The following is a 15466-nucleotide window of genomic DNA, read 5'->3' on the forward strand; positions in this document are numbered from 1 at the left end:
TGCCTCACGTACTTTGGACACGTTATTAGGGGGACCAGTCCCTGGAGAAGGACTTCATGCTTGGTAAAGTACAAGGTCAGAGAAAAAAAGGAAGACCCTCAACGAGATGGATTGATACAGTGGCTGCAGCAATGGCCTCAAACATAGCAACGATTGGGAGGATGGTGCAGGACTGGGCAGGGTTTTGTTCTTTTGTACGTGGGGTCGCTATGAGTCAGAACCAACTCCATGACACCTAACAACAACAGTCAGAGAGGGGAAGACTTTTTTTAATTTTTAAATTGAGAGGCAGTTTTGTGTAACAGCTGAGTGTGGGCTCTTAGTACTAGGCGGTCTGGGTCCGAATCCAGCTGCTAGCCATGTGACCCTGGGCAAATTGTTCAACTTCTTCATGTTTCTCTTGCCTTTGTGAGATACAGTTTTTGTGACAATTAGTACAGGTTGTCCCCGATTTACAACGGGGTTCCATTCTGACGACTCCGTCGTAAGTCGGTTCTGAACACCTCTTTTTTATCTAGTTTTCATTGTTATTGCTTTTATCAATATTTTTATAAATTCAATCTTTGAACATCTACAAGTGAACACCTGAGAATGATAACATCAGCAAATTACATGCTGCAGCATTGTATGTAGTACTTATTACTAACGATAAGATGTACAACAACAACAACAACAACAACAAACAGTTGTTAAGTGCAGTTCATTTTAACTCTGAATTGATGTAAGTTGGGGACTACCTGTGCGTGTGAAACAATTAAACAGTCCTAAACCATAGTGCGGAGACCTTGTGGCACAGTGGTTAAGAGCTCAGCTGCTAACCAAAAGGTCGGCAGTTCAAATCCACCAGCCACTCCTTGGAAACCCTATGGGGGCAGTTCTACTCTGTCACATGGGGTCGTCTTAAGTTGGAAGCCACTCAACAGCACCTAACAACAACAATGATATAACGTAAGTGTTCAGTAAATGTTGGTCAAGTTTTTTAAAAAAGCCAGTTTTCGAAGTAGGATTTTTGGCCTGCCAGAAGAATGAACAAATATTTAGAAAAAGTACAGCCAGAATGCTCCTTAGAAGGAAGAAGGCGAGACTTCATCTCACGTACTTTGGACATGTTATCAGGAGGGACAAGTCCATGGAGAAGGACATCATGCTTGGTAGAGTAGAGGGTCAGTGAAAAAGAGGAAGGCCCTGATGGCAGAGGAAATGAGAAACATTTTTGTGATAACCATATCCTAGCACCTCTGTTTTTCCTAGCTGGGGACTCTGCTGTTCAGAAGGACAGTGGCCACAGGAGTCCTTGCATTCACCTACACAGAATCACTGGTCCTGAATGAGTCCTGAGTCATCAGCATGTTGTTGTTAGGTGCCATCGAGTCAATTCCAACTAACAGTGACCCCATGTGACAGAGTAGAACTGCCCCCATAGGGTTTCTTAGGGTGTAATCTTTATGGGAGCAGATTGCCAGGTTTTTCTCCTGTGGAGCCACTGGGTGGGTTCGAACCGCCAGCCTTTTGGTTAGCAGCCAAGCGCTTAACCACAGTGCACCAGGCTCCTTAAGGCATTAGCATATCACCATTTCCTCTAATAAGTAAAGGAACAGGAAACCACCTGTTCTTTTTTCTCCTTGCCCTGCACAGCGTGGCTGTTCGTGTTTGGGTAAAGTCTGTGGAATTTGTTTTCATGATGACACGCTGTTCTGCAATGTGAATCCCTTAACTGGTGTTGCACCTTCGGCTTCAATTGGAGCATTCACTGGAAGCAGGGAGAACTGGCCTTGAAGGAAAGTTAGTGTCAAGGACGGCATTCCTTACCCAATGTCCTTTTTATAGAAGCCGGTCACAACTGTGTTCCCGAGTGTTCTGTCAAAGAATGTTAAACAGGGGTACTACCATTAGGTGGAAGAGAACAAGACGTTCAGGTCTTCTTCTGCCCATTGGAAATGGCATAAAATGGAACCAACCAGATCAGAGGCCGTGTGTGTGTGTGTGTGTGTGTGTGTGTGTGTAGGTTTAATCAGCTCATGCATCTAACATCCTGTCAATTGATTGACTGTTCTGTTTTCCTGCTCATGTTCTTCCATGTTTATTTGCTTTTCCCACTATTCCTCTGTCCTAAGTTTTTCCCTCTCTGTCTGTTGTTCCTCCCCCGCGTCCCCGTACTGTGTCTCCATTGGCACCTTGCCCCTCACTCTGACTACCTGGTGAAGAAGAGAGGACAACTATACCTTTATATCCTAAAACAGAAAAACGGGGCATCCCAAAGCCTCCTTTTCTCTTAGGATCAAAAGCTGTTCTTAAGGAAGGGGATCTCTGAGCTTTCAGCGTGCTCAGTGAGAGCAAGCGCCGTTGCTCTGTGGGTGGGACAAGTTTTCGTGTGTGGCACTGTCCCCTGCATTGCAGGGTGGTTGGCATCCCGGGCAACAGCACCATGTTCCAGTTACACACTGCCAGTCATTGTGACAACAAAAATGCCCACACCTGTCTCCAAACACCCCAACATGTGGTGGGATAGCCTCTGGATTAGATCCACCATTGGCAAGACAATTAAAAGCTGTACGAGACAAAGAAATTGGCGTGCTTGGCCTTTGTCTCTGGTTTCTGGGACTAGCCTGAGCAATTAAGGTACACTGGTGGTGCAATGGTTAAGCACTCAACTGCTAACCAAAAGTCGGTGGTTCAGACCCACCAGCCACTCAACAAGAGAAAGATATGGCAGTCTGCTTGCATAAAGATTACATCGTTGGAAATCCTATGGGTCGGTTCTACTTTGTCCTATTGGGTCACTATAAGTCAGAATCCACTCGACAGCAATGAGTTTGGGTGTTTTTTTTTCTTTTGGTTTTGTTTCCTAAAATAGCCAGGCAAGTAGGGGCTACACCACACCTGCCAAACTAACTTCAGGAACAGAGGGGGCGTGATGCAGTCATGCATATTCATTGACTGGATGGACCATAGCTGTGCATTAAGGCCCCAGGCATGGGTTTGCATGAGGTCCCAATTACTAACTCCAGATCTCTATACCTTTCATTATCATACTTCGTCTTCTTGAGCCACCCTTGGAAATCTTCTGTTCAACTCTTCTACTTCATTGTTTCTTCCTGTCACTTTAGCTACTTGACATTCAGGAGCAAGTTTCAGAGTCTCTTCTGACATCCACTTAGGTCTTTTCTATCTTTCCTGTCTTTTTAATTACCTCTTGCTTTCTTCATGTATGATATCCTTATGTCATTCCAAAACTTGTCTGGTCTTCGGTCATTAGTGTTCAGTGCGTCAAATCTATACTTGGGATGGTCTCTAAATTCAGGTGGGATAGACTCAAGGTTGTACTTTGGCTCTCGTGGACTTATTTCAATTTTCTTCAGCTTCAGCTTGAACTTGCGTATGAGCCATTGATGGCCTGTTTCACAGTCGGCCCCTGGCCTTGTTCTGACTGATGACATTGAGCTTCTCCATCGTCTCTTTCCGCAGATGTAGTTGATTTGATTCCTGAGTATTCTGTCTGGCGACGTCTGTTTTTTATGTTGTTGACAAAGGTATTTCCAATGAATAGGTTGTTGATCTTGCAAAATTCCTATCATGCGATCTTGAGCATCATTTCTATCACCAAGGCCATATTTTCCAACTACTGATACTACTTCTTTGATTCCAGCTTTCACATTCCAATCACCAATGCATTATCAGTAATTATCAATTCATCTTGATTGGATGTTTCATCAATTTCAGACTGCAGGAACTTGGTAAAAATTTCAGTTTCTTCATCTTTGGCATTAGTGGTCAGTGCATAAATTCGAATGAGAGTCGTATTAACTGGTCTTCATTGTAGGTGTATGGATATTATTCTGTCCCTGATAACATTGTACTTCAGGATAGATTTCGAAATGCTCTTTTTGACAATGAATATGACACTCTTCCTCTTCAATTTGTCATTCCCAGTATAGTGGACCATATAATTATCTGATCAAAATGGCCAATACCAGTCCATTTCAGCTCACTGGTGTCTAGGATATAGATCTTAAAGTATTCCATTTCATTTTTGATAACTTCCTATTTTCCTAGATTCGTACTTCATACATTCCATGTTCCAATCACTAATGGATGTGTACAGCTCTGCTCATTTTGAGTTGTGCCACATCAGATAATGCAGGTCCTGAAAGCTTGACTCCATCCATGTCATTAAGGTTGACTCTACTTTGAGGAGGCAGCTCTTCCCCTGTCGTATTTTGAGAGACTTCCAACCTGAGGGTCTCATCTTCCAGCACTATATCAGACAATGTTCCGCTGCTATTCATAAGGTTTTCACTGGCCAATTTTTTTAGAAGTAGTTGCCAGATCCTTCCTCCCAGTCTGTCTTAGTCTGGTAGCCCCATTGAAACCTGTCTGCCGTGGGTAACCTTTCTCACATAGCTTCCAGCATCACAGCGACACACGAGCCACCACAGCATGACAAACCGACAGACAAGAGGTGGTAATATTCTCCAAAATTTTTGAGCTGTTATAGAGAATTAACGAACCCACAAGAAGCAATAGAATTTTTATTTAGCTCAGGGTGGCTAGTTCAGAGGGGGGCTACGCAGGCAGTCATAAGGACAGGGTCCTAACTTGTGAGGAACCAGCTTTGGGTGGCTGGTGGACAGAAAGGCTACCTGGGCGGCTGACGAAGGACAGAGCCCTTCTAGCTGTAACCTAGCCCCAGGGGGCTAGAGAGGGAGAGAGAAGAGCTGGCTGGTCTAAAGTGCAGGGAGCTGTGCAGACTCCTGAGCCTGCAGCTGCTCCCGGGTGACCTGGCCCTGGATGGTCAGGGATGAAGTCTGACCTAGCTCTAGGTGGTTAGGGTCAGAGTGGAGGTGCCACGAAGTGGCTGGTGACATGAAATGGAGATGTGGGAAGATCCATTTCCGGGTGAGAATTAGATTCACGCTGAGCCTTGCCACGCAGTTAGTGATAAAGGTGGGGTTTGCCCATACTCCCTCTTACTGGTCCTGTATAAGCACACCCGCCTGATACTGGACTCTGCTGCTCTCCAACCATTGTTTGTAATTTAACGCATCAGCGCGACACCAAATTCCTTTATGTCTAGAGAAAACCTAACTACTATAGTCACTACAGTTATGCCACTCTGAGGCTATACCAGCCACTTTTCAAGGTACAAGATGCTGGGAAATACAAGATGTTTATTGGTAGGTTAAAAAATACATAATGGAATACAATAGGGGACAAATTTCTTTCAAGAAAATACTAGGTTTTCATAAAGTTTTTATTGGTTTATGAAAATAGCTTTAACTTCTTTGAAGTAGGCTCCTTTTTAATTTACAGCATTAAAATATCCTTCTTAATAGTGATTGTAAAATATAGTACAAAGTACATGTACATTTTAGACTCTCTTGTGCTAACGATTCTTAAATCTCCCCGTGAAGAGTGTGATGGTATAGTTCACTAATGTTACACGGATGTCATAAAATTCCTCATTTCTTTTGTGTTTTAGAGAAAGAGATTTGAAGGAAACTGGACACGGGCTCAGGAAACTCAAACAGAAGAGAAACAGAAAGAGAAACAAAACACAGACTAATTACAGTGAAATCGTGGGGAAAAATGCCTGTGATGTCTTAAGCTATCTCACTCCAGGAGCTCAGGAGCCGTCTCAGAGTGAGGAGGAGGATTTAGAAGAGACCAAAAGGGAGCCAAGGTGTACCCTCACAGGTGGTCTGGGAAATAAACGAAGAGGTTTTGTGGATGGTTCTAAGGAAGAAAGCCAGAAAAACATGTATCTTGAAGAAAGATTTCCAAATGTTACGTCTGTAGTTGAGTTGTACAATACACCAAAGAATTACCCCCCTAAAGAAGGTGATAACTTGCTTCTAAGTTTGTCATCGATTCCAAGTGGAAGCTCAGTTGCTTGTCAGGCAGTGACTCAAAACCTCTCCTCCGTAACCAGAGGTGATTGCTCGGGTGTGAAGGTAGAAAAGCAGACTGAAAATACACACGCTGTGCCGTTGGATGTCCAGGATGGATTTGCCGAAGGCCTGTACTCATTGATGCCGAAGAGAGAGGCGGGAGAGAAAAGTCTCCTGTGCCATCAACGCGGATCCAAAACTTCACGTCAGGTTTTAATAGAGGAACAAGGAGTAAATACACCTCAAACCAATGAGTGGGCTTTTTTCTCGACCGATTTATCTGATGAGGAATTGCAGCTGGCCTCTGCTGGGCAGCCCTATTTCGGTAGCTGGCCTGAGGGACCTCACACATTTATATGTGAACAGAGACCGAAGAAAGGCAGGTGGCGGAGACAGGCTTGTCCCGATGGCAGGGGGCACCTGGTTAAATTGATCTCCACATGTGAAGGAGTACCAAGGCCAGGAAACAGCCCAGAACTATTGATAGAGAAGAAGCTATTGATAGAAGATGAAAACTTGTCATCTTCAGCTGAGACTACAGATTCATTTATAGAAACAAGTATCTTCAGAAACTACCTCCCTGAACTGGGTAGCCCAAGGAAAGCCTTAGTATCAACAAAGAATAAGACAAGGAGACAGATGAGGACTTTTAGTCTGGCACCAAACTTTGGCTTACAGGGACAGGCTAATAATGTAAAAGAAATGGGAAAAGGTGTCCTGTTAGTAGAAAATCATGGACTAAAACTTGTTTGGGGAGCAGAAAAAGATAGAATTTCAGAGATAAATGATGGAAAAGAGAAGAAAGAAAACCGTATGACCTCCAATCCCCATCCGTTATGTTTTTCTCTTGATATTATCAAAGACCTCTCTCTATTTTTAGGGGGACGGTTCTATCCTCGCTGCCTGCCGTTTAACAGGCTGGGGCGCTCTGTGTGGTTTTACCACAGCCCCGTCTCTTCTCTTATGCTACAGTATACATCCAGCTTTTGGAAGCTCTCTCTTACCAGCAGGACACCGTTTTTGACTTCCGGATCTCAGACAATGGTGGATCATAAACAAGATGACTTGAGATTGGTTTCTCCAGAAATTTTATGTCACCAACCTGATACTTTATATTCTTTTAAACTCCCTTCTGATCATCACTTTCTAAGCAAAAGGGTTGGTGATAAGCTGGAGAAAGAGGAAGAAGCCAGGCCCTTCCAGTCCTCACAAACCGAAGAAAACCAAGATTTCACAAGGACTACCTGTACTCCTCCTGGGCTACCCTTATCCCAAGAGTTTGCCTTTCAACTAGTCAGGCTTTTTGGATCTCCTGGAGTTCCAATGGGTAATTGTTTTATACTTGCTAAAAATAAAAGGTCCGGTTTAGCATGCATGAGTAATTCTTGAAGTGTTACTCTCTAGGGTTAGTGATTTCACGAGGCCCATTGATGGGGGTGCTTTTCAGCTTTGAAGTGAAGGGTCATAGCCAGTGTTGTCTTTGGTGCTGCCCACTGCCCCTTCCCCGCTCATCACCATTGATCTCCTCCCTTCCTTTCTTTCTCCCTCCCTCCCTGCTCCCTTCCTTCTTTTATTGGTGAAAGTATGCACAACGAAACATACGCTGCCTCAACAATTTCTGTATGTACAGTTCACCGTCATAGGTTTCATTCCTCAAGTTGTGCTACCTTTCTTGACAACCTTTTCCAGACTATCTCACCGTTATTAACACAAACTCACTGCCCCATAAGCTTATCTATACTTTTGAGTTGCTGTTATCAATTTAATCACATATAGATAATTCTTCAAAAGAATGTACAACTTAATGCAGACGTTCTTTTCTAATTAGGCTAAGCTGTTATTTGGTTCAAAGATGACTTCAGAGGATAGTTTCGGTTCAAGGATTAAAGATTTCTTTAGGGTAATAGGGGATCATCCAGAATCAATGGCTCCAGAAAATCTGGGTTCAATGAGAATTTGAAATTCAGTTCCTTGTTTTTCCCCTTTTGATCAGGATTCTCCTATAGAATCCTTGGTATAAATGTTCAGTAATGGTATTGGTGGACACCATCCAGTTCTTCTGGTCTCATGGCAAAGGAGGCAGTTGTTAATGGAGGTGACCAGACATGTATTACAACCAATAATAATAAAAAAAAAAACCAAGCCCATTGCCGTAGAGTCAATTCCAACTCATACAGACCCTATAGGACAGCGTAGAACTGCCCCATAGAGTTTCCAAAGAGCACCTGGTGGACTCGAACTGCCAAACTTTTGGTTAACAGACGTAGCTCTTAACCACTATGCCACCAGAGTTTCCATTCCAACCAATAATCTTCCTAAATGACTTGGTGTACATGGATACTTGGAATCTCAACCTAACTCGACCCTGGGAAGGATGAAGCATACGGCAGGTGAGCAGTGGTGGTACAACAGATAGACCTGGGCTACTTTTTAAAATCTTCCTTCTTTCCAGATTTACCCCTTTTGGCACATGGCCCTTTGCTTTCTCGTTTATGACTATGGCTCCCAGGTATGAGAATTACAAACAGGGAAGCAAAGATTAAGTGATGAAAAAAACCTTCTGAAAGAACTTGAACTTATTTTTTTAGAGTTCAACTGAAGGACAAAAGACTACTGAGAAGGACACTGAAAAGAAGACTGGGAAGGAGTCTGTCCAACTAGTTGACTTGAAAGGTTCCTTCTGGCTTTTGTAATTGTTGTTGTTGTTGGGAACTGTCATGTTGATTCCAATTCGTTGCGACCCCATGTGGCAGAATAGAACTGCCCCACAGGGTTTTCTAGGCTGTGATCTTTAGGGGAACAGATCACTAGGTCTTTCTCCCATGAAGACACTGTGTGGGTTTGAACCACGAAACCTTTCGGTTAGCAGCCAAGAATTTAACGGTTGCCTCACCAAGGCTCCTTCTTATAATTGTAGTTTTCATAAATTAAAAAAAAAAAAAAACTACTTGTGGATAGAGCAAGTGAAAATATGAGTTTTTCTTTTTGTATTCTAATTTCTTCTTAGTAATAAACATGGTTAAGATGCTAAATGTCTTAAAGTGGGAAAGGAGCACCTTCCCAATTCTGCTGTGTCTGTAACTCAATTGCCAGTACCTCCCAGTGTCCTTCCTTGGGAGTCCCTGATGCTGCAAATGGTTAATGCCCTCGGCTGCTAACCGAGAGGTTGCAGATTCAAGTCTACCCAGAGGCACCTCAGAAGAAAGGCCTGCTTCTGAAAAATCACCCATTGGAAATCTTATGAAGCACAGTCCTACTCTGACACACCTGGGATCACCATGAGTCGGAATCGACTCCACGGCAACAGGGCTATCCTTCCTCGGGGGTGGAAGTCAAAGAGGCCAGAGCACCAGAAGCAGTTCTCCTGTATCTGGCTGCTATTCTTTCTCTCCCACCACAGCCACGGTGCCCAGGGCCTGGTTTCCCTCTTTGCCCCAGCCCTGCTCTCTCTGACATGCTTGGGCCCAGCAGCTGAGACCCAAGAGTTGACTAAGTGCCAGGGCTCACAGTGATCACCCTGATCTCGAGGTTTTGGTATCATGTTTATCACATTTGCAAACACCGCCAGTAAGTAATCACATCCTGCTATTTGCTTCAATTTTTATGTCCTTCTAAATGCATCAGGGAAACCCCTGTAGCCCAGCATTAAGCCTTACAACTGCTAACCAAAAGGTCGGAGTTCGAATCCACCTGGCACTCCTGGGAAACCCTATGGGGCAGTTCTACTCTGTCCTATAGTGTCGCAAAATGAGTCGGTGTCGACTCCACGGCAACGGGTTTGATGGGTTAAATGCACCAAAGTTACACAGCAATTTTAAAAGATAATAAAACGCATTTGCTTTGGGGGAATTTTAAAAGCTAACTGAAAACATTTTAGGTCAGAAATCGTCCAAGGTCCATATTATATGCAAAAAAATTCTGTGCCTTTTTGTGCTATTTTTCCTGAGAGAAAATAGTCTTTGTATAGATTTTATCAGCTCCTCAGAAGGGTCCATGGCTCCAGAAGATGAACAGTGGCTGCCTTAGATTGGCACCAAAAAGCTCGAAGGCAATGGTGGGAAAGATTCTGAGCCTCTCCTCCTTCAAATGTCTCATCATAATCAGCCCTAACAACTGAGCGCCCATTAATGAAGGTCCGGAAGACCTTTTCAAAGAGACAGGCCTCGTTCATCAAATAGCTTACCTTCTAAATGGGAAGATGAGACTAACACAAAACAACATTACTGTACACAGAAAATATATGATGAGCTCCTGAATATTTTAGGAGTGATGCTAACAGTGCTAAAGGGATAGTTGAAGAGAATATGGGATTATGGTTTTATCTGGAACTGGCTTCGATGTGGAAGTAAAATTATAAGCAAGAGGGAAAGGATGTAGCTTGAATGAAAAGCAGAGGGAAGGGGCTTCCCATTGGGAAGCAGCACGTACTTTAAAAGGGAGAGGGAAAACCCAGTGGAGGCTGTGAGCAGATTGGTTAGGAGAGGCTGGACAAGCCAGTGGTGTCGCAAACAAGGTGTTGTTGTCACGAGGCACTGTCGAGTGGATTCCAACTCATAGTGACCCCATGTGACAGAGCAGAGGCCCCACAGAGTTTCTAGGCTGTAATCTCTGTGGGAATAGGTCATCAGGTCTTCCTCCTGCAGTGCCGCTGGGTGGATTCAAACTGCCGGTTTTTCAGGTAGCAGCAGAGTGGTTAATCGTTGTACCACCAGGGCTCCTTGGCAAACAAGGTGGAGAACTCAAATGAGCCCTACTGCGGGGTGCTTTGCAGACACAGTGGTAGGTGTTTCATATCAGGGCCATATGTGTTCCTTAAGAAACCAAGTACTCATGTTGCTAGGAGTATGTGGGCATAAGAAAAAGACATTTTTGTTGTTTTAGAGAATTTTTTTTACTAGACACTCATTTGTGAAGGAGCAATTTGCAAGAAAACTAAACTTGCTACAGTTGTGATGTTTTCTACACATCACAGGAAAGGGTGATGACCTGAATTTTATGCCCTGTGACAATCCCACTTGAAGCAATTCAATATATATCTATTGATGTGAATATATAATTATATTCACATGAAAATGTCAACTCTGACACGTACAGTTTTACATATGTATGTTATAAGCATCATCATTGACCCTGCGTACGGTTTGCTAGCGTAGACCTGAGGCCAACTAACTCCTATGTCGGCCAGCGCTGGAATAGCTTTCAAACTGGGCTTTTACTCCAGAAGAACTGGATGGTGCTTGGCTGCCATCACTGAATGTTTTGATCATAGATTCTGTACAAGAATCCTGACCAAAAGGGGGAAATGTAGAACAGAATTAAAATTCTCATGGAATCCAGACTTTCTGGCACCATTGAGGCTGGGTGAACCCCCCAAAATATTGCCTTGAGATAACCTGTAAACCTTAATCCCTAAACCCAAGATATCCCATGAAGTCTTCTTAAAACCAAACAATAGTTTAGTGTAATTAGTAAAGAATGTCTGCCCTGAGCATTGTGCTCTTTTAAGAACTATATGGGGTCAAAGTGACCACAGCAACTTGAAAGGTTAGCTAGGAAGCGAGTTTATGTTGATGGAGGAGGAACAACTCGGAAAAGGAGAGTGAGAATGGTTTACAACCTGAAGACTTTAATCACTGTCAGTGAATTGTACATGGAGAAATTGTGAGTTGCTGTATGTTCTGCTGTGTTTATTTTCAACAACAATAAAAGCAAGTATTTTTTAAAAATTAGGCTTATAAGATGACAGTGGTCCTTATACCATATTTGCGTATCTTCACATTTAAGGTAAAAAGACCTGTGTGGCATTAAAGATGAAATTTGCCCCATTGGTTTTCACAGACTCTTTGCTGCCTGAGGACTACGTGGTCCCCCTTGACTGGAAGACGCTGAAGATGATCTACTCGCAATGGAAGACATCAGTAGAGGTATGTGTAAAAGTACGGCTTTCAAAAAGACCTTCCCCAACTGGCTCTGGGAAGCCCTGGTGGTGTAGTGGTTAAGAGCTACGGCTGCTAGCCAAAAGGTCAGCAGTCTGAATCCACCACACGCTCCTTGGAAACTCCATGGGGGCGGTTTCACCCCGTCCTATAGGGTTGCTATGAGTCGGAATCGACTTGACGGCAACGGGTTAACTGGCTCCTAAAGAAAAGAAAAATGATAGAAAATTGTGTTCATCAAAGTCAGTGGTGAACGGCAGCCCTCCTGCGTTAATTCAGAACCAGGATGTCTGGGGCTGGGTGAATGATGCCCGCTTGTTTACTTCCCTTTAGCCCCTAAGAAGGCTGGACAATAAAACCTGCGAGAGCCAGAAACCTGTCAGAGAAGGATAACTCAGTGGGTGTTGATGAGGTAGGATTCTCAATAGAGAGCAAGAGAAAAGTGGTAAGACGGCGCCCTGTCAAAAGCGGAAGACTTGCGAGACCCGGGAAAACAAGGCAGTCCCCTCGAGTCCCGGCTCTCACAGGCTTCCCTGCGCTTGGTCGGGCCTGTGCTGGTGTAAGGGCCTGCTCAGGCGACGAGTCCTTTGTACTCCAACACTTTTTCCCTCCCTTCCAGCCCTCAGTCTTACCCTGGACGAGCTGGTAGCGGCTACAAGTTAGATCAGAAACACCTCAGTATCGGTGTGGTCTGTTGGTTCCTGGTGACATACGACCACCTCTTCTGACAGGCTGGTACTTTCCCAGCACACGGGAGGCAGGCTGGCTGGAAACAGTGGAAGGATAATACAAATTCGGGGAGCACCACCAGTCCGTGTACACAAAATGGGGCGGGCGCCTGGGCCTCTCTGTTCCTGTCAGCTGACAGCCGTGGTGAATTAATTGCAATGTAATTGTGCCCAGGGATCATGCTAGGGGTGTGCTTTGAAATAAACAGTGAAACCGAGGTTTAGTAAACTTGGTAGTTTACTAGTAGTTCAGGAGAGTAGCTATTTCTTAACTCTTCCTAAAGCACAGCTCAGGGAAAAGAAGCTTCATTTTCTTTGTCCAGTTAGTAAAACCAAATACATTTTATTAAACTTATTTTTCTTCATTCCCCATGGAGGCTTTATTGTTATCTTAAAAAAAAGAAAGAAAGAAAGCCATACTTTAAGTGACATTTGTAACTATTACGGGGGAACCCGTAAGAGCCGGGACGCGATGGGACTGCCTTGTTTTTCTGGGTCTTGCAAGTTTTCTGCCTTTGACAGGGCACAGTCTGACCACTTTTTCTTGCTCTCTGTTAGTAGGAAATTGTTGTCTTCCTTCTCTGACAGGTTCTGGCTTTCGCAGGTCTGCCTGTATGTTCTTTGGTCGTTTTGGGAGGTACATGATGGTGCAAACTAATTAACCCCAGTGTCAAATATTAATCTTCACTATATGTGTTTTAATTATGATTTCTAGAAAAGACAGAAGAAGATTGCTTAGAAAAATGAGAATCCCGTGAGTTGTAAGTACAGCGCATTCCCAAGACCTCTGCATCGTCAGTGGGAAGTGAACACTGACATCATTTGGTTTTAATAGCTCATCTGGACCAGGATCGCAGAGCAAAACCTAACAAATGTAGTTTGTCACCATGGCAACTCTGTCTACCGTTGCCCACGTGATGTTCTGATTTCCTTTAAATGTAGATCCTTTGTGAAATGCAACGAAGCTTAGCTTGTTGCTCCCAAATTAAGTCTCCACGTTTATTGGTCTGGACACATTGTAGAGCACTCTGTCAACATTACAATTTATGGGGGGGCGGGGTTTCCTTTCTAACCTCCCCTCACCTTTCCCCACCAGGTCAGTGTGAGGAGGACCAGGAGTCAGGGGTGTGGGCTGTATTCAAATATGAAATGACCCCCTAGGAAAATACCTTCAGAAGGGAGGACGAACTTATATTTTAAATTTAACACCACACTGACATTAAAATAAACACATTGTACATTTTTTCAGTTGCCTAAATTATGAAATAAACACAGCTGCTACCAGCGTATATGTCTCTGCATATAATAAGAACTGGATGCACTGTGTCTTTATTGTGTTTTTTTCTCTTCTTTTCGACTCTCAGTTGTAAGAGTGTTTCCATTTCTCAACTAGAAATACATGTATATCCAGTAGAAATAGCTGTGCTTGTTTTAAAACTGGTCCTGCTCAGAGAAGAGGGAGAAGGACTAAATTATCTGGGAGAAGAGTCTAGAGAACTGGATGGACCCCTGGAAACTAGGGGAAAGTAGAGGAACGGAAAGGTCGGCGGTTCCTCAGGAGGAAGACCTGGCTATCTGCTCCATAAAGATCATAGCCTAGGAAACCCTCTGAGGCAGCTCTGCTCTGTCACATGGGGTCACTATGAGTTGAAATTGACTCAACAGCACCCAGCAACAACAATATTAAGATGAAACAAAGATAATGAAAAAAGAAGTTCTTAAGTCTACAAGCATGTGTACTTATACGCTTAGGGGATAAAGATATTTAACATACTTTACTAAACCAACTATCTAAAAACAGTTACAAGAAAAACAAGTTAATAATGGACCTGGAAGAAAATCTTTACTAGTTGCCAATTTGTTATTAACCTGAGGGTGCAGCAGGGAAAGGCTTCCTGCCCTGAAAACATCTGTATTACAGGGACGGTTGTCAGTAAGGAATTGTTTTCCTTCTCCCCCATGTGATGAGAGACCGCTGCAGGCAATAAGCCTGGATGTGTTTGGCTGTGACCAGTCCAGGAGTCTTTTCTGTTTGCTGGTTCAGTAGTAGAATTCTCACCTTCCTTGTGGGAGACCCAGGTTCGATTCCTGGCCAGTGCATTCACACGCAGCCATTTGTCAGTTGCGGCTTGTGTGTTGCTCTGATGCTGAACAGGTTTCAGTGGAGTTTTCAGACTAAGATGAACTAGGAAGAAAGGCCTGGCGATCTGCTTCTGAAAATCAGCTTTAAAAAAATCCATGGATCTCAAAAGCCCTGTCCCGTAGTGCATGGGGTCACCATGAGTCAGGAGCCTACTCCGCAGCAGCTAACAACTTACTTCTATTTGCTAAGTTTGGATGTTTCAGGTCAAGGACCTTTTCTGGACCATACTGTTGATTTTTTTATTCATCTTCCACCTGCCTTCTAAGCTGCCTCTTACCTGGTCTTAATCCTCTGGTTATGAATCTTCTCTTGCTGGAGAATTTTACGAATGTGGCAGCTATTTGCAGATTTTTTCACAATTATGATGAAAAAGGGCTTTTCATGTTGTGTTTGCCATAGGGTGCTGATCAGCAGGCCTCAAGGGGTAAACAGAAAATTGTCATCGTTGTTGGGTGCCCTGGAGTAGATTCTAAAGTCCTAGCAACCCCTGTCAGCCCCAGCGGCTCCAGGGGAGAAAGGCCTGGCCATCTGCTTCCGCAAGGGTTACAGCCTAGGAACACCAAGGGGCAGCTCTGCTGTGTCAGGCAGGGTCACTGGGAGTTGGAACCCACTCCACGGGCACCTAACAACAGCAGTGCCCCCTTGGGTGAAAGCATTGTCTTTGAAATGCCCCCCTGGCAAAACATAAATTACGTTTTCTAAGAGAGGAATGTGTTGACCTAGTAAACCTGTTAACACGTTTCCATGAATTATGTATTAACCTTTCTTAAC

At 43.9% G+C, this 15466-nt stretch overlaps 1 protein-coding gene across 6 annotated transcripts in view; it reads left to right on the plus strand.

The window, feature by feature from the left end:
- The window catches only part of N4BP2L2 (NEDD4 binding protein 2 like 2), a 103474-nt gene that overhangs the window by 64638 nt on the left and 23370 nt on the right, over positions 1-15466 (plus strand). For 4 of the 6 annotated variants that reach the window (XR_010318168.1, XM_023547238.2, XM_064269942.1 and 1 more), the window contains 3 exons: positions 5480-7215; positions 11727-11812; positions 13268-13313. Coding sequence is in view for 5 of the 6 variants with exons in the window: in XM_023547238.2 (XP_023403006.2) it covers positions 5480-7215; positions 11727-11812; positions 13268-13291 (1846 nt within the window). In the remaining variant the exon portion in view is untranslated. Of the gene's footprint in view, positions 1-5479; positions 7216-11726; positions 11813-13267; positions 15268-15466 lie in introns of those variants that run through there. The other 2 variants (XM_023547237.2, XM_023547242.2) reach the window with 2 other exon arrangements.

The sequence above is a fragment of the Loxodonta africana genome, chromosome 17 (assembly GCF_030014295.1).
Source record: "Loxodonta africana isolate mLoxAfr1 chromosome 17, mLoxAfr1.hap2, whole genome shotgun sequence".
NCBI classification, from domain to species: Eukaryota; Metazoa; Chordata; class Mammalia; order Proboscidea; family Elephantidae; genus Loxodonta; species Loxodonta africana.